Below are 22319 nucleotides of genomic sequence, written 5' to 3' on the forward strand. Positions count from 1 at the left end.
TTGTGAGTGGTCTCGGCTTGCTCATCATCAGTCTATAGATATGAAACTAACTGGTGTTTGTGTGGATTGTGTATCCCGTGACCTTAATGAGCTCACTTACCGGTTCCAGGAGATTCTAAAAATGCTCTCGGAATTTTCCTCAGGGACAAGTCATCTGCAAACAGCAGCACTTATTTCTTCTGTTCTCAGCTGTGTTATCAATGTTCCAATAATGAACATCTGAAGTTCAGGAGAATGAGCAGGACAAGAAGGACTTTAGTCTTTATAGTCCTCATCAACTTTCCATCCAAAGGCAGCATGGTGTTTTACTCCCCTCTGCATTCATAGGTGGTTTGTCTGCACACTTCTCAGATCTGTCTTCTTAGATAAAGTAAACTTTTATTTTGGCATGACAATGAGCCTCATCATGTTGTGGTGCTATGTATTTATTTGATTAATTCTGAATCCCACCATCCTTATTTTCACAGATGTTGTATATTCAGGCCTTACCAGGACCCTTCCTTTCAATGGATCCATCTTCGTTTGTGGATGTTTATGGGTATATTGGGACCCCTAGAATCTGGAAACAAAAATCCTCATTAATCTGGCGTCTTGGCCCCGCATACTTCTTTGAAGAGGCCATATCAGTGGAGACTCTGGAAGTTATCATCAAACTTAGCCCAAGATACTGTGGTAACTTTCAGGCTGTGCACACTCAAGGTAGGGAGTGTTTTGATTTATATATTTTTTTTCTTTTTTGTTGCTATTGGTTTTTAAATGGGCATCCAGTTATTTATAGCATATTTATAACGAATAAACTCAGCACAGGTCAATCATTAGGGAAGGCTTTTGTAATTGGATCATTATATATTTACAACCCAACAGAAAATGTCACAGAAAAGGAAATGACAATCCTCTTTACATTTCCACTGCAAGGCACCTAATGGAGGCAAGTGGGTTAGTAATACCATCAGCAAAGAAAGAGAGAGAGAGAGGGAATGAGATAAATAAGTTACATTCCTTTTAATGAAGAAGCTTTTTAACTAAAGTATACTGTTGTCTTCAATTATTAAACAGGCAGACAAAACATCCACATTTTCCTTATTGATTGCTGGCTGTTTGAGCAGAGAGCTTGGTCTCTGAGCTCCGTTAAGCCAAGAGGGTCAGTTCCCATCTGGGAAGAATGATAAATGCATGCGTGAAGGCCTTGTGTGTGGTAAAGGGTGATTGAGTGCTGTTGAGTGCTCAGTCTCCAGGCCCATGTCTGTGTGAACTTCATTTCCTGTGGCAAACAGCACTGACCAATGCAACGGGAGCAGATCAGGTCTAGAGCCAGAGTTTTACCGGCCGTATTCACACCATCCTTCTCCGGGAGTACATTGGCTGTCACTGACTTGGGGACCAGTCTGCTAATTCCAGTGAGAGGTTTACAGCAGCTGTGAAACTCGCTGACAATCTCAGTCTTTTCAATCCTACCTACTTTTTTTTTCTTTTTAGAAAAGTCACTTAGCAGCCCGGCTTGGGGGACCAACGTTATAGATTCCATCGATGTTTTTAAAAACTTTGATAATTTCATACCTGACATGGAACATTGAGGTGTTGCAGAAGGAGCAGTCTTGGGAGATTGTTAGGTTTTCATGTGTCAGAGAAGCACAGGCAGGGACACAACCTATGGACATGCAAACATGTCACATGTGACAACATGCAGATACCCTTCCTGTGATGACTGGGCTGTGTTTATCTCATCACATGTAACTGTCTGAGGATTGATGCCCTTTCTGTAAAGGGGGGCTAGAGCTGACTAAATAGGTGTTGCCGTAGGAGAAGACCCCGATGGAGAAGCCACAGCCCTTGTGGCAGAGGAAAAGGTCTCCTTTGGTCTGCATGTATCCAGCTCCTCCATTACCAATGCAGCAAACATCAGAAACGTCTACAATGAGGTGGACAGCCGCCTGATCGCCAAGGAGGTACACCTTCCCGTCCCCCTTGGCTGCTGCTCTCTGTCCTGGTCTTCTTAGCATGGCTTCAGCTGGGGGCTGGACAGCACACACTAACTCCTGTTTGCTTATTTGTGAATGAATATGTGCATCCGTGAACACATATTTCTCATTTCATCTTTTAAAAACTACCTATGATTCCCTTCCCCACCCATTAGCACTCATGGGACTAAACATTTGGTCTACTATTTTTCAGAAAAGAAGGGGTGTGTGTGTGTGTGTGTGTGTGTGCGCGCGCGGTGTTTGTGGTAAATGACTCACTGAATTTTCAATACCGTAGGGACACAGAAAACTACTCACTTTCTCTTTGGATAGCACTGACTCAACAATGTAGCAAAATGGATTTTGAGTTACTGTGATTCTTTTGAAAGTAAACTTGCTAATTATTACCTTTTAGCATTAGTTTTCTTTTTTGCTTGTTTGCTTTTTCGAGGTAGGGTCTCACTCTAGTCCAGGCTGACCTGGAGTTCACTCTGTAGTCTCAGGATGGCTTCCAACTCACAGTGATCCTCCTACCTCTGCCTCCCCAGCGCTGTGATTAAAGGTGTGAGCCACAACGCTGTTAGTCTTTTAGAACACAGAGAATTAGGTTTCATTCTGATGTTTTCAAATGGAACACTTTTTTTGTTCCTCTACCCTTCCTTTTCCCTCCTCCTCCTTCCTCCTTTTACCCTTTTGCATCACCTCTTGTTTGTTCTCCTCTCGTGGTCGCCTCTTTTAACCCATAATTGTCTTTCATCCCCTCATTATTAATCACAAACTAAAATGTAAACTTGCAAAACAAGAAAATCCTTGTGTCAATGAAGATGCCCTTCGTTTCGCTTCTTCCTGATTCCTTCATAGAGATATCTTTTGCTTTCAGTGTTGGTATATTTGGGGCTGATTTGTAGAGCAGGGGTAGGAGGTCAGGAGCTTGGTCACCAAAGCAGTGCTTCCTGAACAAAGAATGCAGTATGAGCCTGGCGTGGTGGCGCACACCTCTAATCCCAGCACCCAGGAGGCAGAGGTAGGAGGACTGCCGTGAGTTTGAGGCCACCCTGAGACTACATAGTGAATTCCAGGTCAGCCTGGGCTACAGGGAGACCCTACTTCGAAAAACAAACAAACAACAACAACAACAAAAGAATGTATAATTGCTGTCCTCCTGCCCTTCTGAAACATGTAGTCAAAGCCAGCTTTGCATAGTGTGGACAAGCCTGGACCGAGATAGCGACAGCTATTATCCTGGTAGGGCTGTCTACTTTTGCGTCCTTCCTACCCTCGCTTGCAATCAAACCATAGCCTGGCAGCAAGATGAGGGAGGCTCCCACATTTTGGATTCCTCCCCTCAACACAGGCTCAAGCGTTACTCATTCACTACTCACTGCTCGTGGAGCCCCAGCACCAGGCAAGGCCTTGGGGTGTCCACCCCCCAGCACCTCACAAGCAGCGTTCCTCCTTCCCCAGGAGTTGTAGCCCTTACTGTCGCCACTTTCTCTAGATGAACGTTTCCTGCCGTGACAACGCCACGCCTGTGCTCTTGCTGAGAAACTGTGCTGGACACCTCTCGGGGTCTCTTCGGACTCTCGGTGCTGTTGCTGTGGGTCACTTAGGTAGGTCAAGCTGTAGAAATTTACCACCCTTTGGGAAGGAGGGCTTATCAATTCTAGAGTTCTTGAGGAGGGCAGGCAGGAGGGAGCATGCTGGGGAGGCAGTCTGGGGAGAACAAAAAATGGAATAAACACGGCCAGAGAGTGGCCAGGAACAGCAGAGAGCAGCTCACTTAGCATTTGACTGCAGAGCTCAGCCACTGACCGCCCTGACCCTCATACATGGCAGAAGCCTGTCTCTGGAGCATGGCGGGGCCTGTGATCAGGAGCCACTGCTGTGGTCATTTGGGTGGAAACAAGAGATGGTAACTGCCAGTTTTCATGTCCCGTCTCAAGCTGGTGCAAGAATCCAGCTCAATAGATTCCAGAGGGCTGGCAGGAGCCAGAGGTGGTCAGGACAAGTGGGCAACAGAGGCACAGAGGGTACCAGGCTCATCTAGATCTCTAGACTTGAGGCAGAGGGTGCTAAAATGAAAGCGTGTGCTAAGGCATCCAGAGCCTCCACCTCCCCTCCCATCCCTCCCCCGTGCATGGGCCCCTCTGACAATTAGATGTCATGCATTCGTGACATACTGGTGACGTGTTCCCTGTGTCTCCCTCAGGGGTGAGGGTGTTCCACTCTAGCCCTGCTGCCAGCAGCCTGGACTTCATTGGAGGGCCCGCAATCCTCCTAGGCCTTGTCTCCTTGGCGAAGGACGACAACAGCATGTATGTGGCTGTGAAGGTCCTGCACTCGGTGCTGACCAGCAACGTCACGTGTGACCGCCTGATGCAGCACATGTGTGGGTACCAGGTAATCCCACTCTCCCCACAGAATCCTGGGCCCCTCAAGAGCCATCATCCCCAGTCAGCAAGGTGAAGAGTCCTTTGTTCCAGTGACGTCCCTCAGGACGACTCCTGGAGTCTTGGCCCAAAGCCCCAGGTGCCGAGGTCCACGTGGTCACAGCACACAAGCGCGTGGTGGTGGCCAGCCACTGGGAGCTCACCTGCTTGCCGCTGACAGCGCTTTCTCTGATGACTCAGAATTGTCTAGGACTGCCTCACTGCCTCTTGTGCAGTAGCTGAGTCAGATTGCATCGTTGGAATCCTACCTCATTCTCTAACTTGTTATCTAACCTTGGAAGAGTTCTACGTCCCCTCTGCCTCAATAGCTTCACCCGTAAGGCCTCCACTGTCGTCTCTCCTGCATCTTTGGTTATACTGAGGAATAGGTGATTTCATAGAAGTGAAGGGCTCAGAATCATGCCTGGCCTAGAATCAGAGCTCAGTAAGTGCCAGCTTCTTTTTTCCATTAATCTCTGTGTGTTTCAGTCCTCTCTTGAGTAAAATTGGGATCACAGCACCTGTGCAGACTAGGTTGGCTCTGTGGATTCATAAATGGTGAGATTTTTAGAATGCACACCCTGAAAGCCTGCTCTATCTATCTGATGAGTTGCCCTTTTCATTGGCAGTTTATAAGATGGGGCACAAACATCGCCCCCGAGTAACTTCCTGCCCAGCTAGAGGGAGCCACAGTTAGCAGAACTAAGCACACAGACAACATATTTTTAGCAAGCCGCTCGCAGCCATCCTAATTAGGTCTTGGTGGAGGAAAAAAAACAAGAGAGAAATGGTCAGGTAGCAGATAAAAACAGTCTGCAGTGACATCACAGTTTGCTGATCACAAGGGAGGCTCTTCAAGAGCATGGTTTAGAGGGTGGAGATGTGTGGAGGGTATAAGGTGGAGGTACAGGGACAGCGAGAAGAGTTCTCTCCCGAGTGGAGAAAACTAGTATTTAGAGGCTGAGCTGTGCACAGAGGGAGCCAAATCCTGATGCCCTGGGTGAGGACCCAGAGGCTAGCGCATGGCTGGGCAGCCTGGGTGATGCTCTGTGGTCTGTGAAGTGGGTCTGGGACAACCAAGGATGCTGAGGTCTCAGTGTTCCCACTGTGGGGTGGGTGATGTATGTTGCTGCTGCAAGAGAAGGTCACACCTGGGAGCAGCGTGAAGCGAGGACGTGACGTGGAAAGTGGTAGATTCTGAGTGACACTGCAACGTCAGTGAGATGACATGGCAAGGCATGAAAAGTCCCAGAAAGGAACATGGGGAGAAGACCCAAAGAACAAGCCAGCACATTGGAGAAATCACAGAGAAGAGATTCAATGGGGAAAACGGCAGTTCTAGAGAAAGGTCAAGTCTCACAATTGCAGAAAGACAGTCATGGGAAGGAGGGCAGGTCATACATAGTGATTTGTCTTCTGGAAATGTGGACCAAAAGATGGCAGCTCATGAAAACTGAGAATGCAGGGGCTGGAGAGATGGCTTAGCGGTTAAGCGCTTGCCTGTGAAGCCTAAGGACCCAGGTTTGAGGCTCGGTTCCCCAGGTCCCACGTTAGCCAGATGCACAAGGGGGCGCATGCGTCTGGAGTTCGTTTGCAGAGGCTGGAAGCCCTGGCGCGCCCATTCTCTCTCTCTCCCTCTATCTGTCTTTCTCTCTCTGTCTGTCACTCTCAAATAAATAAATAAATAAATAAAATTAAAAAAAATATTTAAAAAAAAAACTGAGAATGCAGCCTGAACGCAGAGGATGAAGCTTGAGAAGAGAGGTTACAGCCTGAGAGCAGAGGATGAGGTCTGAGAGCAGAGGACGAGGTCTGAGAGCAGAGGATGAAGTCTGAGAGTAGAGGACGAGGTCTGAGAGCAGAGGATGAGGTCTGAGAGCAGAGGACGAGGCCTGAGAGCAGAGGACGAGGCCTGAGAGCAGAGGACGAGGCCTGAGAGCAGAGGACGAGGTCTGAGAGCAGAGGACGAGGTCTGAGAGCAGAGGAGGCGGCCTCAGAGCAGAGGGTGAAGCCTGCTCTAATTGTGGTGCTGTGGCAATGAGCAGCTGTGTGAGAGATGCCCAGTGACATATTCATCACCACTGCTTTGTGTCTCCCCTTCACAGATACTGGCCTTTCTCCTGAGGAAGAATCCCTCCCTCCTAAACCATCAGATTTTCCAGCTGATCCTTTCAGTGGCTGGCACGGCGGAGCTGGGTTTCAGGCCGTCGGCTATCACCAACATGGGTATCTTCCAGCATGTCCTCTGCAATTTCGAGGTAATCCAGAGATTGACCCCTAGGCTTTTAGGAGTGTATGTGATAGGTAAATAGGACATGGAAGCCTGTGGTTTCAGTCTCCTCCATAGTACAGTGTTAGTAAAATCACACAAGCTTTGGGGTGCAGAGATGTAACTTTATATAGTCAAACCCTCTCATATCTGGGCTATGTTGCTTCAGGCAAGTTTTTTAAATATATATATGTATATGTGCAGATCTGTATATGCATGTGGATGTCAGAAGACAATGCTAGATATCATCCTAAAAAATGCTACCCACCTTTTTTTTTTTCCCAAAAAAAAAGGTTTCTCACTGGTCAGGACCAATTATGGTAGATTGTCTAGAGATCCTCCTGTCTCTGCCTCTCCAGCACTGGGATTACATACCATTATACCCAACATTTTTGCATAGCTACTTGGGACTTAAACTTGGGTCCTTATGCTTGCAAGACAAATGCTTTCCTAACTGAGCTGTGTCTCCAACTCCTGGGCCAGTTTGTTGACCTTTTCTGAGCCCCTTTAGTGTTTTGGTGTGTGTGTGTGTGTGTGTGTGTGTGTGTGTGTGTGTGTGTGTATATATATATATATATATATATATTTTTTTTTTTTCTTCTTGCTACGTAGCCCAGGTTGGTCTTAAACCTATTGTCCTTCTGCCTCCACCTATGGGATATCAGTCATGCTCCACCACATCTGATCTGGTATATTTATTTGTGAGATGTCAAACATCATTTCCTCTAGGCAGGCTGTCATGGGGGTTAAGTCACATAGCATCTGGGAAAGGATGTCAAAACTGTAAAGGACCATCTGTGTGGAAGGATTTGAGAACATACCCTAATTCCTTTAGCCTATTCATTGCTGTCTCTCATTGATCCTGGAAAAGAACACCTTGAGGTATGGGTGGGGACGCTGAGGCAGTGAGGCATATCAATTTCTTCAGGGGAGACAACCCACCCATGATGTTGCCTTACTTCCTGAGTGACCACTGCACTCAAGTACTGCCCTTGTCCTGGACATACTGTGATGCCCAGAATCCAGGCTCTCCCCACTGCCAGTAAGTCCAGACACATGGCCAAGGAGACACCATGCCACAGGTGCCACAGAGGGGCAGGCACAGAGCATTAGGGGAGTGGGAACAAGGGAATAGCTAGTGGTGCAGTTTTAGGGACCACAGGCTCTGAGTGGTGTCTTCATGGTCCAGTAGGGAGAGACCCCTCCAGGTAGAGTGCATGGTTTGTAAGTACCCTGGCATGCAAGCAGCCCTGGGGGCTGAGAGCCAGGGAATCATAGTGGTTGAAGGTGCCCATGGAAGGACTCATGCTCTGTCCTGGGCATGCTGAGACCCTCCAGAGGACCCAAAGAGCTCTTTATTCACTTATTAAAAGTGACTATATGTTATTATAGAATATTTAAAAATTATAAATCGTGGGGGGGGGGACTCTCCTAGTTTACCTCATTAGCTGTTTGTAACTTTGAATGCCTTCTCTCTATATATATATTCTATGTAAACATACTCATATAATTATATTATTATCATTCTATAGATGCTATGTTGAGTAGTATCTTTCATCATGTATAAAAAGACATCTTTTTTCATTGCAAACACATTCAAGCATACTTCTGATGTCAGAGTAATATTTTGATAGGAAAGAAGTGCCATTCTTCTCATCAAGTTCTTAGGCCACTCCTATACTTTGTTATTGTGAATGCTGAGTAGACAGAGCTCTGGGTATGTATTCTATCCCACTTTTAAAAACATTGCCTTAGAATATCAACTTTGGATGATGAACATTAAGCCTTGATAAGCAGTGTATAGACCGATGAGTTTTGCCAAACTACCGATGTCTCAGGATGCTCACTGGAGAAGGGCACATGAGGGTTTATATTAGTATTTTACCTGTGGAGAGAGCTCTGAGGCAGGGAAGTCAGTCAAGATGTGGTTTCAGAAATACAGGTGGGAGAACTTGAAACCTAAACTGGAACAAAGGAGAAGGCTAAAGGGTAAGATCAGAGAAGAACTCGTATATCAAATTAGAGGTGATTTAAGATGGCAAGGGGACATGACATACCCAGATACTGTGGGGCTGCCACTGAAAGCAAAACTGGCGGGGAAATGTATGGCCGTCAGTGGATGCACATTAGAAAAAGTAAATGTTTAATACTAGTGAACAGATGGGCGGGAGAGATAGCTTAGTGGCAAAGGCACACCCATTTTTTTCTCTCTCTCTTTCTTTCTCAGTCTCTCTCAAAGAAATATATATTTTAAAAAAACCATCAGGCATGGTGGCGCACACCTTTAATCCCAGCACTCGGGAGGCAGAGGTAGGAGGATCGCCATGAGTTCAAGGCCACCCTGAGACTCCATAGTGAATTTCAAGTCAGCCTGAGCAAGAGTGACACCCTACCTCGAAAACCCAAAAAACAAACAAACCAACCAACAAACAAAAAAAGCAACCAAAAAACCCAAAACAAAAAACAACCCCCCCAAATTAGCAAACAAAGCTTCTTGATAAAAGACTTAGATTGACCAAATAAACAAGAACAAAATGCAAAGAAACAAAGGAGAAAAACACAGAACGTGGCTTTTTTAAAGGAAAGAAAATATATACAAAGGATTAATAAAGCCATTTACTGGTTCTTGTAAAACAAGCACACCTCTGTTGAATGGGCAAGAGCTGGGGCTGCAGCTCAGCGGCAGAGCGCACCTGTAGCTTGAGGAGGGTCCGGAAATTTCTCCCCAGCACTGCAAAACAAAACAAAACAGACAAGACAACAAAACAAAATACTACGATAGATCAATCAAGAAAAAAAAAAAAAAGATGGAAGGCACAAATTAATATAAGGGAGGAAAGGGGGAGAGGAATACTGCAGAACAATGCATTCCTGTTTGGGTAATAAAATCAAACACTACCCATAAAGTTAGAAAGCCACTCACTTGAATAATCCCAAAGAAAGCTTGATTCCGAAGCTTACTCCAAAACAAAACATCCAGCTGGGTGTGGTAGTGCTCACTTTAATCCTAGAACTTGGAAGGGAGAGGTAGGAGGATTGATGCGAGTTCAGGGCTAGCCTGGGACTGCAGAGTGAGTTTCCAGGTCAGCCTTGGCTAGAGTGAGACCCTACTTAAAAAAAAAAAGAAATACATAAAAGATAAAAAAGAAATAAAAGATCCAAATGCTCCCACAACTATCAAATAAATGGAGTCACTAGTTTAAAATATGTTAAATAAATAAATAAATAAATAAATAAATAAATAAATAAATAAGTCATACCAAAAAGGAAACGCTCAACATTCTTCTATAGGCCGGGAAAGAGGCCACCTCTGACTTAGGAGCTCTTCTAGTCAGCAGAAGAGGAGTGCTTTCGCAGCTCATTTTAGGAGCTAATGATTTCAAAGCCCAAAGTGGGCAGCATGGGAAATGGAAAAAAAAAAAAACAAAACAAAAACACACAGGTTAATCTGAGGGCTAATTATAGCCATACATAGAGAATACAGTATTAGAAAATAAAGAGAAGGAAGTCTGAGGACTTCTGGTCTTGTACTTAGTATGGGAGGGACTTAAGTCTGATTGCTGAGTGTGAAAACAGCCAACAAGGGTAGCTGAAGAATCAGTGGGATGAAACTATTGACAGAACAAGTGTTTGGGTTTTTTTTTTTTTTTTGCACACACACACACACACACACACACACACACACACACATTTATATTTGGAATTTTCAAGGTGGGGTCTCACTGTAGCCCAGGCTGATCTGGAACACACTCTGTAGACCCAGCTGGCCTCAAACTCACAGTGAGCCTCTTACCTCGGCCTTCTGAGTGCTTCGGATTAAAGGTGTACACCACCACCACCTTGACCTTAAATATTACTTTAAATTTTTTGACAACTCCTATACATATAGACAATATACCATGATTATAACCCCCTCTCACCATCCTCTCCTTTCCCTCTCTCTATCTCCCTGAACTAAATTCCTTCTTTCCTACTAGTCTCTCTTTTATTTTGATGTCATCATTTTCTCCCTTCCCACTACGCAGGTCACGTGCAGGTAGCATCGGCCACTGTGAGGTCATGAATATCAAGGGCACTTTGTGTCTGGAAGACTGTACTGCAAAGCACTCCTCCCCTTTCTTTAGCTCTTCAGATTCCTTCCACCACCTCTTTCACAATGGTACCTGAGTCTTAGAGGGTCTGATAGAGAAGTCTCATTTAGGGCTGAGCACTCCACTGTCATGTCTCAGCATTTTGGTGAGTTTTCAGTCTCCTCAGCGGCCACTGCCATCCGAAAATAGAAGCTTCTCTAAACAACATGGAGAGTAACATTAATTAATATATGGGCATAAACATAAGTTCGGTAGGCATAATAAATCCATTTAGCCAGATAACAATAATAGTTTTTCCCCCTAGGGCTTATGACCTTCCTAGCTGTAGGGTTTTGATTAAGTTTTCAGTACTAGGCATGAATTCCCTTCTGTGGATCAGTGGGCCTCATATCCAATCACAGTTTCTCCCATAACAGCTAGACCACCATTGCACCAGTTGGTACATTTGGCCTGGCTGGCCAGCAGCAAAGCTTGCAGAGTCCATTGCTGGTTAAGACAGTTGCTGACTCTTCTCCCCTAACAGGTGGTATAGCTCTTTCCAGCATCAGGACATCTAGTTAACAAGGAGGAGGCTTCCAGCTCAGCTCCAGCTTGATTTCTCAGCCCTAGAACACAGCATCTTCAGCAATAGGGTCTTACCATCTAGTTGTGGTAGGCAACCAAGCTTTGGCAATATCCTGTCATATTTGGGGGTGGGACACCAGGAGCCTTCCTGAACCATAAAATCTCTGGAAGTTATCTCATCCCAGCCCTGGAATTTCTTCTAATAATCTATATCTTCTGGCCAAAACATTATCCATCCTCCACAAAGTATTTCCACCCAATCTCTCTCTTTAAAAAAAAAAAAAAAATGAAGCCGGGCATGGGAGGCAGAGGTAGGAGTGTCGCAGTGAGTTCAAGGCCACCCTGAGACTACATAGTGAGTTTCAGGTCAACTTGAGCTAGAGTGAGACCCTACCAGGGCCTCCTGCTGCAAACAAACTCCAGACACATGTCCCACTTTGGCTTTATATGAGTACTGGAGAATCCAGCTTGGGCTATAAGGCTTTGTTAGTAAGTGTCTTTAGCCTCTGATCCATCTCCCTAGTCCCTAAACTCTCTTTTTTTTAAGGCTATATCATTTAACAAGTGAAGAATTAGGCTTCCATGTGGCTTGTTTCTAACATCTGTAATTTTGTTGAATCTTCCTCCCACTCCTTCGTCTCCTCTATCTGCTCCCCTGACCCCATTTAGACCTATCTGATAAGGGGAGCTGGCCTACAATGGGGTTTTGGGATGCTTCTTGAAACCCCAAGCCCTGAAGTCTTGTCTGGTAATTAGCCAAAGAATTGGCAATCCAGATGAAAGAAAATGATTTTTAAATATTTTTTGTTCATATTTTATTTATTTGAGAGCAACAGACACAGAGAGAAAGACAGATAGAGGGAGAGAGAGATTGGGCGCGCCAGGGCTTCTAGCCTCTGCAAACAAACTCCAGACGCGTGCGCCCCCTTGTGCATCTGGCTAACATGGGACCTGGAGAACCAAGCCTCGAACCGGGGTCCTTAGGCTTCACAGGCAAGCGCTTAACCACTAAGCCATCTCTCCAGCCCAAGAAAATGATTTTTAGATCACCACATTTTATTTGAATGCTGCAGGGATATGAGGTAGGGAAAGGATCGACAAAGGGAAGGTAAAATGGGGACAGGAGAAATATACTACATGGTCCTGGAGCCCATGTAAATGAACATGAACCTTAGATCAAAAATATGAGAAGGGATTTTTTAAAAATGTGTGATTTCAAGGAGATTTCAACATAAAAACATTAATAAAAAGTTTCTCTTCCTACTCTGGGAGATGAGGAGAGAGAGGGAATTTTAACAGTCCGAAGACCCAGGCATTGTTCAGTGCAGCTCAAAGGCCAGAGATGATAAGAAGAGCCTTTTTAAAAAGAAAAAAAATCTTAAGATTTATTTTTATTTATTTATTTATTAGAGAAGGGGTAGGGAGAGAGAGAGAGGAGAATGAGTGTGCCAGAGCCTCTAGCCACTGCAAACAAACTCAAGATTCATGCACCACCATGTGCATCTGGCTTACATGGGACATGGAGAATCGAACCTGGGTCCTTAAGCTTCACAGGAAGTGCCTTAATGTCTAAGTCATCTCTCTAGCTCAGAAGAGCCTTTTTTTTGTTTGTTTATTTATTTATTTTTGAGGTAGGGACTCACTTCAGCTCAGGCTGACCTGAAATTCACTACGTAGCCTCAGGGTGGCCTCAAACTCATGGCTATCTTCCTACCTCTGGCCCCTGAGTGCTGGGATTAAAGGCATGTGCCACCACACCTGGCTCATGTCTACAATTATGGAAGTTGTCAATAAAAAATTCAATTAAAAGAAAATATGTCTTATTTGGGTCCATCAGAAGAGCCGTTTTGGTAGATCCAAATAAGATATATATTTTTTAATTAAAAATTTTTATTGACAACTTTCATAATTAAAGAATAAAAAACCATCATAATTCCCTCTCTTTCCCCTTTGCACTCTCCATCATTCTGTCTGGCAAGGTATACTTTCTAAGTCTGTGCTCAGTACAAGATGGACATACCTATGTCAGGTATCCCAGCCAATGGGCTTGGGCTCAGAGGAGGAATCCGCCCACACCTGGGCAGGGTGCACCCTCAAGAGAGATCTGATTGGCTGAGGTAGGCATATGTTGCATCCCACAGCTGAAGCAAGAGGGGTCAACTGAGATAGGAAGGGCATAGGTGTGGTAAGGATGGCCTAAAATGGTAAGATTTCTCCCTTAAGGGCTATCCCTACCTGCCTAGTCCCAAAGCTACCTGTCTAATCTAGTCCTCCACAGTTCCACATCTGGTATTCTTCCCCTCTAATCTACCCTTCCTTGTTTCCTCTTCTCCTTCAATGAAGGCCCCTTTCTAGTCTCTACTACTGACTCTTTCCAACTCACACGAGTGTAAACATTTGAAAATGTGGCATTTGACTTTCTGAGCCTATGTGATAAAAAAATTTTCAACAAAGACGGGCTGCTTAGCAGATGCGGTAAGGAGCCCAGAAGAAGTGAGCTTCTTGGTATAGTAGGAAAAGACAGAGTATAGAGAGGTTGGGAGGAAACAGGAAGTGGAGAAGTAGGGAGGGGCAGGAAGTTGTGAGGTTAGGAGGACAGGAAGTTAGGAGGTCAGGAGGGAGAGTAAGCAGGAAGTTGAAGGCTTCTGTGGTGCTGGGCTGTGGAGATTGGACAGTGGTGGTTCCTGCATTCACAGGCCTCCTGATGAACTTGTCTCCGTTGTATTATTTCTTGCTTTTGCCTCTTCAATGAGGATGGAGCCATGGAATCTGTCTGGTTTCAAGTGAAGTTATTACTACCCTGAGGGTGGTCATTTACCTGTGGAGAGCTTAGTGTGGAGGCAAAGAGATGGGGCTCCACTGCCAAGGGACCTGCTTTGAAGCCAGACTGCCAGTCAGAGAGGAGGGGTGACTTGGCCTTTGTGAGCCTCAATGTCCAGCTCTACTACATGGAAATGTGGTAGTCCCTTTAGACAGTCTTGGTGATCCTTGGTATCCTGAGCTCCAAATGTGAAAAGAAAAATTCCAGAGGTAAGCCATCCATGTTTTAAGTCACTTTAAAAATAGTGTTATAATTATAACATTTTTTAAAATTTGCATTGTTAATCTATTGCTCCTATGTCTAAGTTACATATATGTCAACTTGACCATAGGCATATGTATAGGAAAAACAGTGCATAGAGTGTTCTCTGACATATATTAGTGTTTTCAGACATCCATAGAACACTTTGAAACATAATCTCCCCATGATAAAATGCAGGCACTATAATGATATTTTGAGGCTCTTATAGCACCTCTTGCCTTGAGCAAGTTTTTTTTTTTATTATTATTTTGTTTTTGTTTTTCGATTTTTCAAGGTAGGGTCTCACTGTACCCAGGCTGACCTAGAATTCACTATGGAGTCTCAGGCTGGCCTCGAACTCATGGCGATCCTCCTACCTCTGCCTCCCGAGTGCTGGGATTAAAGGCGTGCGCCACCACGCCCGGCTTAAGTTTTATTATTTTTGCAAGTGTGAGCTTACAAGGTAAGTTACGCTGTTCTGAGTTTATGCCAGTGCCAGTGTCTGGGCCTGAGGACTTGGTATCTAAAGCGGGAATTAGTGGTACTCTCTGAAGGAGGTCGACTCAAAGCAGGAAGGCACACCCTCAGCTTTGCTGCAGAGTTGTTAGCTGCCTTTCACTTGCCGCACTGAAGACAGTCCGAGTGGTAAGCTTGACGTCAGTTCCTTAATGCTCTTTCATCTCCATGTGGCTCGCTGCTGTCTGTGCAAGACACCGCAGAGGTTTAGCAAATGGGGAAACCAAGGAAGATACTGCATGCATTAGCTGGGGGCAGCACAAAACCCGAAAGGGATCACCACTGTCCAGTCTCCACAGCCTAGCACCACACCTGCTGGTGGTCACTGGAGCCCCCACTCAGCTGGTGTGTGTCTGTAAAGTGGGAACTCCATCATCTGGCTTGCAAAATCCAGTGCAGACAAGGTACACGTCTGGCAGACATGTTGTCTCATGGGCTTTGGGCCCAGGGCTAGGCAGACATAGGAGCTGGTTAGTGTGGGTGCCCTTGGTTAGAATCTAGACCCGAGGTGAGGTGGGGAGGAGCGTTTGAGCTCTCCCGCTCCCAGAGCGACCCCCGCGTGCCCAGCATCCCGGCTGCCCTCAGGCCCTGCCGCCCTCACGCTTACCACACAGCTCTTGTCTTCCAGCTGTGGATAAACACTGCAGACAACCTGGAGGCTGCTCTCTTTTCCCATATCCTGGAGATCCTTCAGTCACCAAGGTAGGCTGCCGTTGGACACCCCCGGTATCAGAACTAACATTTCCATGCAAAGCACAGAGGCCAAAGTTCAAGCCAAATGGTCCAGCAACTCTGGTTTCGTTTATCTCCACGGACACGGGGCAGGCAGGACAGGTCTCTGTCCTTTTGTAGACTTGGCCCCAGGAGGAAGGGGATTATGAATTTAGAGTCCTCCGTAGCCCCAGGGGCCAGAACTAAGTTGGCACTCAGCAAGTGTGGCCAACAGAAAAACACTGCTTCTCAACCCTCCGTCAGCCCCATTCAGCTCTCCAAGTGACTTTGAACCAGTCACTTTGTTTTACAAATAGTAGCAATGAAACCCAAACCAGCTTAAGAGAAGAGGAAAGGGAAGAAGGAAGGCAGGAGAAGGGAAGAAAGAAGAGGGGCAGGCAGGTAAGGAATCCATGGTGTGCAATGTGAAAGGGCCACATTGTCACGGAGGCTGGCAGGCATGTGAGCTGATGCTCTCCGTGGCCCACTCTGCCTTGCTTCCTCATATGCGGCCTCACGTCCCAGGCCTTCTTCTGTGGCAGCCAGGGAGCCTCTGGCAGCTCCTTGGAGCATGTCCTCAGCCAAGAGGGCTTTTTGCTCTCTAGTCCTGGAACAAGATGGAGTCTCACTGGGCCAAGCTAGGAGCATGGCTTCACCTCTCCAGGGGATGTCATTCAGAGAACCCTGGGGCCTTTTTTTTTTTGGCTTTTCAAGGTAGGGTTTCACTCTAGTCCAGGCTGACCTGGAATTCACTATGTAGTCTCAGGGTAGCCTTGAATTCACAGTGATCCTCCTACCTCTGTCTCCTAAGTGCTGGGATTAAAGGTGTGCACCACCATGTCTGGCTTACCCCAGGGCCATTTGAAGGGAGAATGGAGACAGCAAGGCCTTGGGCCAGCCCTCTTACCTCCTTGCTTCCAGGCTGCCCTAGTAGCCATTAGAACCTTTGGTGTTTTGAATGGCTGTAAATAGTATTTTTTTTTAAATTTTTTAAAAATATTTTTTACTTTTTTATTTATTTAAAAAATATTTGTTTATTTTTATTACTTATTTGTGAGCAACAGACAGGGAAAAGAAGAGGCAGAGAGAGAGAGAGAGAGAGAGAGAGAGAGAGAGAGAGAGAGAGAGAGAGAGAGAATGGGCGCGCCAGGGCCTCCAGCTACTGCAAATGAACTCCAGACACCTGCGCCCCCTTGAGCATCTAGCTAATGTGGGTCCTGGGGAATCGAGCCTCGAACCGGGGTCCTTGGGCTTCACAGGCAAGTACTTAACCGATGAGCCATCTGTCCAGCCCTTTACTTATTTATTTACAAGAGAGAGAAATAAATAGATAGATAGATAGATAGATAGATAGATAGATGGATGGATGGATGGATGGATGGATGGATGGATGGATGGATGGATGGATGGATGGATGATAGATAGAAGAAAGAATGGGCACATGGACCTCCGGCCACTGCAAACCAACTCTAGACACACGTGCTGCCTTGTGCATCTGGCTAATGTGCTAATGGCTAATGAGAATTAAACCTGAGTCCTTTGGCTTTGCAAGCAAGCACCTTAACCACTAAGTCATCTCTCCATCCCCGTAAATAGTTTTTCATCCAGGCTTCTATTATTGAATACCTATTACTAACCTACTATACTCCAGGCTATATTAATGCTGAAAATTGCAGAGAAGAATGAGACTCCTTGCTGTGCAGAAAAAACTTGCCAAAGTACTCAGCCAGGTCGGGTCCAGCTTGTGGAGGGACACTTGTCTTTCCCCTTGCACAGTTCTGTGATTCGCGGCTATGCCTTGCCCACCTCTGCTGTGGGGCATGCAGAATGTAATGAGCTAATGCCGCAAGAGTTCAAAAGATGCCCTTCCGCCCTCCTCTGTTCCTCATTTTCCACTTTCTCTGCCTATTTTCTAAGCAACAGACCACCTCCTTCGAGCTTTTTCCTTGGGGGTGGGTAGAACTTACTGGAAATTGGATTGTGATTATCTTGAGGAGGGGTCTGGGCATGTGGATTCTGTCTCTCTTGCCTTCTGATTCTCCGAGGCAGGCTCCTTGGCTTTGTGGTTTGGGGTGGGCAGGAAGAGCACACCCAGACGGGCTCCACGGGGCCGTGCTACTGTGTGTTGGGAAGTGCTCCCCGGTCACATGCGTGTCTGATGTCTTTGTTCTTGGCTTTCTGAAGCCAGCATTTAGTTTTCCCTGAGGCCTGGGATTTAAGTCAATAATTGGGCTTGTATTTGAGGGCAGTTTCCGGGCGGGAGGCGGGGGTTGGGGGGTTGGTTGGAAGGGACGAGAAGCGCATGCTCCCATGACTTTGGCACTTGGTAGACACATATTCGATGGGTGTCTGATGGCATCTTGACAAGTTGCCAAGATAGCATTGGAATTGGGGGCTGTGGAACAAGCCCAGCTTGGAAAACCTTTTTAGCAGAAACATAGCAAATTTGGTTCATTCCAGTAAAAGCTTTTACTGCGTCTCTCTTGGGCTCACTAGGGAAGGACCCAGGAATGCAGAAGTCGCTCACCAGGCACAGCTCATACCCAAGCTCGTCTTCCTCTTCAGTGAGCCAAGTCTGCCCCCCTCCACGGTCCCCACCATCATTTCCATCCTGGAATGTCAGCTGAGGGGTCACTTCAACATTCAAGACTTACTCAGGTACTGTGACCAGCTCCCTAAGGGGAAGGCGGGACACCAAGACTATATCAAAAGGGAGCAGCAAAGAGCCAGCTCTCTCTCGCCATAATATGGAACTGTCTAGGTTTCTGTTCAGGATCAACTATTGGGAGAAGAATAGGTCTGCTTGATTCAGGATAGGAGAGGGCAGATTTCCCAGTGGACCCACGTGTCTACAGCCCCCAGTGCCAGGAACCCCTTACTGCGCCCAAGAATTCAAAAAATGTCTGAGTGACGAAGGCATCCTTAGCAGCCAATGGCCACTGTATCTCTCCCTAGCAGGCTTTCCCCAGGATTATCCAGTTCCCACCCCATTTGGCTTTTCCTTTCCTTCCCTCTATCTGAGATGTCCATCTGGAAGAGCCAGGGTTAACATCTTTGGTGAATCCTGACTGATTTTAGATGTCTGCAGTGATACCGTATTGATCACATCATCACACGGTTTCCTTGCAACCTTCACCAGAAACCCGACTTGAGTGTGTCGTGTTGAAAACACAATTCAGCACGCACACCTGAGCCCACCATCTTGCATGTCTTTCTCTTCCTGTTGAATTCAGGGTTGGGCTGTTTGTCGTGTATACCCTCAAGCCTTCGTCTGTGAGTGAGAGGCAGAGCTGTGTGGATGGAGCCCAGGACCCCTCAGTGTCTGGTGAGAGGACTTTTCTCCAGGGCCAGTATGAAGATGACGGGGTGACCCTCAAGGCCTTCCAAGGCACCTGTTGGGGGTCATTTTATTTTTTCCAGGGTAGGAGATGTGAGGAAGGAAGGGGAGGCACCTATAGCTGAGCAGTGGTAGCATTAAACCAAGTCATATCTTCCTGCTTCAAAACCTGGAATGACTCCTGAGGCTCACAGGACTGTCAGTGACCTATGTGTGGGACCCTTTGGGTGTTAGCCCCTGCCTAATTTCCTGGTTGAGTCCTCGCTGCCTCCTCCCAACGCCCAGCCACATACACAATGAACAGTAAGCAGGTCCCGATGTGGGAGGGCATAGCTGCTGTCTCCCCATGTTGCCCCCTGACCACCACATCCCCCAACTATTGTACTACACTAGTCATTCCCAGTCCCAACCAGCCATACTGCGGAAGCCCCAGGGCCTCTTACAATGCTTCAATTTGTGATGCATTGCTTGAAGCCGTTCTCCCGAGCTAGAGGCAGAAGAGCAGCCCTGCCTTGTTTGGCATGCCCCTGCTGGGAATAACTACTTTGTCCTGGGCCCGCTGCACCTGCTCTGTCCATGACAGGAATCTCTAGCTACATATGGAAATTTAAATTTAACATATAACCAGTACTTTTTAAAAAAGTTATTTTATTTATTAAAGAGAGTGAGTTAGGGATAGGGAGAGAGAGAAAGGAAGAGAGAAAGAGTGAGAGAGAGAGAGAGAGAGAGAGAGAGAGAGAATGGGCACACCAGGACCTTCAGCCACTGTAAATGAACTCCAGACCTATGTGTTGCCCTGGGCATCTGGCTTACATGGGTCCTGAGGAATCAAACCTGGGTCCTTTGGCTTTACAAGACAAAAGCCTCAACCGCTAATCCCTACACCTAATAATTTAAAATGCAATGAAAAAGATCCAGTTTTCACCACTTACTGCGTTCCAAGGGATCAGTAACTATGGGAGGCTAGTGGTCACTGCACTGGGCAGTGTAGATGCAGAACAGTCTCATTAGTACAGAGGAGTCTTGGGGGCAGCGTTGATCAGTCTAGACAGTTCACTACTTCTTATCCTTAGATCAAGCCTCAAAATTGGGGATTACTATTCCCAATTTGCAGATGATAAAACTGAGGCCCATGAGATGAGGACCTTAACTAGAGGTGGGGCCAGAATCCAAATACAGAGAAATGTGATCCCACTTCTACACATTACCTTGACTCCAATTTCTACAGCATGCTGTGTGTACAAAAATGGTATCAAGCAAGGGAATGAATGAATGAACAATGGGCCAAGTGTGAGCATGTTTGGTCAACCTTCCTTCTCACATGGGCTTCATCCTGAAACATTTATCTCAACAAACATATTAATACATTGTTAAGCTGCCTTTGGGGTTGTAATAACATTCAATAATAATAAATAATAATAATAACACTGAATAGATAAATTTGACCTTATCAATTTTAGGTTTTTATTTCCCCTCAAGCATAAACAACATGGAAGGTCTATCCAGTTAAAGGGAATTTTAGGAACATTTCCTGAAATTCCTTCTAAACATTGCAGTGAAGTCTCAATTTGAAAGCCCAAATTCCGTGTCTTTTCTGTGGCTCAGTTCCTGGGTTAAAATCAGCATTTGATGAATACGATTGCTCACTGCAGCAAATGTTACGTCTCTTAACATCCGTTTTCCCCTCAAATCTGAATTTTCTTTTCCGTAGCTGGAAGCCAAACATCTGGAAAGACAATCTGGCTCCGAAACCAGTTGCTGGAGATGCTGCTCCACGTAATATCTACCCCCCAGCTTCATCTGCCCTCCGAGTAAGTGGCTTCAGGGAGAGTGACTTGGCACGAGGTTGTCTCCTACGGGGCGCGGTGTTAAAACCTTTCCTTAATGAAAAGTTTAGCATCTTTGAGTCTGTTTTCTGCAGTGTGTTTCCTGCTCTATTCAGAAAGAAAATTGTCTTCTCTCCACCCAATAAACCAGACCTTGCCCTAAGATATCCTGCTGCAAATGTTCAGTGGGCATGAAACTAGCAACAGATTTGGTATCATTTCAATAAATTCCTTTTGTCACCATTGCTAGCGCATAATTGTTATTGTGTTGGCAGTTGTGACCACTGCTGACTTTGATGTCCCAGGCTTGGCAGACGACAGAAATGGCGAGCCTGAGGAACATCCATCAAGGAGCAGGCTTGCCAGGTTCTTCTGCTGTTAACTGTTAGCGCATGAGTTCTAGCTTCAGCTTGGAGAAAAGAAGTATCTGCCTCCAATTAACTTTCAGAGTAATGCGGGATCACGAGCTGGTTACGTTCCTGTCCCCGCTGCTTGTCTACAAGCCTGGAGTCGTTCATTCAACATCCCCGTTTGCAGAACTCCTGCTGTAGGTCAGACACTTTTCTCAGCTCCAGGGTTGTAGGTTCTTGCTCTGAGTTGTATGGGTTAGTGTGTCCGGGGATGTGGTGGAGAAATGCACCTCCAAAAAAACCGTGCAGAGAGTGGCTAATGATATATCAGCCTGCGAGTCTTCATTCATAAAATCAAAACATGATAAATTTGCTTTGAAGACGAGCGAGTCCAGCCTTTTTCTTTTCCACCTCTTTGGAAGAGAGTTCAAGACTATGCTGAAAAGCACCTGGACTCTAGCACCTGGACCTTCTGGGTTGGAATCTTGGCTCTTCTCCCCAGGGCCCAGGGGAGCCTCCGTGAGCCTTGTTTGCATCTTTACTTTCCTCTGTGGAAAGGAATGTGGTATCTTCCAAAGACAGCTACCGGGAGGATGAAATGGAAGTAATAGACAGATGGTCTTGCGAATAGTACCTGGGATACCAAAAGGATTCTGTAGGCTTACTTTCATCACCACCGTCTTGATCACCATCACTGTTACTGCATCACCATCATCATCACCACTGAGTCACGTGACCAGAGCACATCAGGAGCTCTGCCGAAGTCGTCCGCTTAGTACATGCCAGAGGCAGGGCTCCAAAGAGCAGTCTGTCCATGCCCAGTCCAGTGCTTGCCCATTCCAGAGGCTGTCAGCCATCCCCAGCACTCCTGGTGTGACAGCCATGGTGAGATTGCTGCCCAGTGCATCCGGCTCTCTCCATGGCTTCTCAAAAGGCTGGGCCTTGCCCAGGGCACTGTCCTTTCAGGACTGACTTCTGACCTCCCTGCCGTCCAGTTGTCTCTAGCAAGTCTGGATTCTCTGGACTCATCATTTTTTAAATTTATGTATTTTTTATTTTAGAGATTGAAAGAGAGAATTGGCATGCGAGGCCCTCAGCCACGGAAATTGAACTCCAGATGCTTTCGCCATCTAGTGGGCATGTGCGACTTTGCACCTGCCTCACCTTTGTGCATCTGGCTTATGTGGGATTTGGAGAGTTGAGCATA

The 22319-nt window shown here is 46.2% G+C and overlaps 1 protein-coding gene across 1 annotated transcript in view; it reads left to right on the top strand.

The window, feature by feature from the left end:
- Wdfy4 (WDFY family member 4) overlaps positions 1-22319 on the top strand; it is a 274084-nt gene that overhangs the window by 81676 nt on the left and 170089 nt on the right. Inside the window, exons 19-27 of the mRNA XM_004657842.2 lie at positions 468-699; positions 1801-1946; positions 3457-3568; positions 4168-4358; positions 6493-6645; positions 15517-15590; positions 18096-18257; positions 18833-18924; positions 20648-20747. Of these exons, the coding sequence (XP_004657899.2) occupies positions 468-699; positions 1801-1946; positions 3457-3568; positions 4168-4358; positions 6493-6645; positions 15517-15590; positions 18096-18257; positions 18833-18924; positions 20648-20747 (1262 nt within the window). The remainder of the gene's footprint in view (positions 1-467; positions 700-1800; positions 1947-3456; positions 3569-4167; positions 4359-6492; positions 6646-15516; positions 15591-18095; positions 18258-18832; positions 18925-20647; positions 20748-22319) is intronic.

The sequence above is a fragment of the Jaculus jaculus genome, chromosome 18, assembly GCF_020740685.1.
Source record: "Jaculus jaculus isolate mJacJac1 chromosome 18, mJacJac1.mat.Y.cur, whole genome shotgun sequence".
Taxonomy (NCBI): Eukaryota; Metazoa; Chordata; class Mammalia; order Rodentia; family Dipodidae; genus Jaculus; species Jaculus jaculus.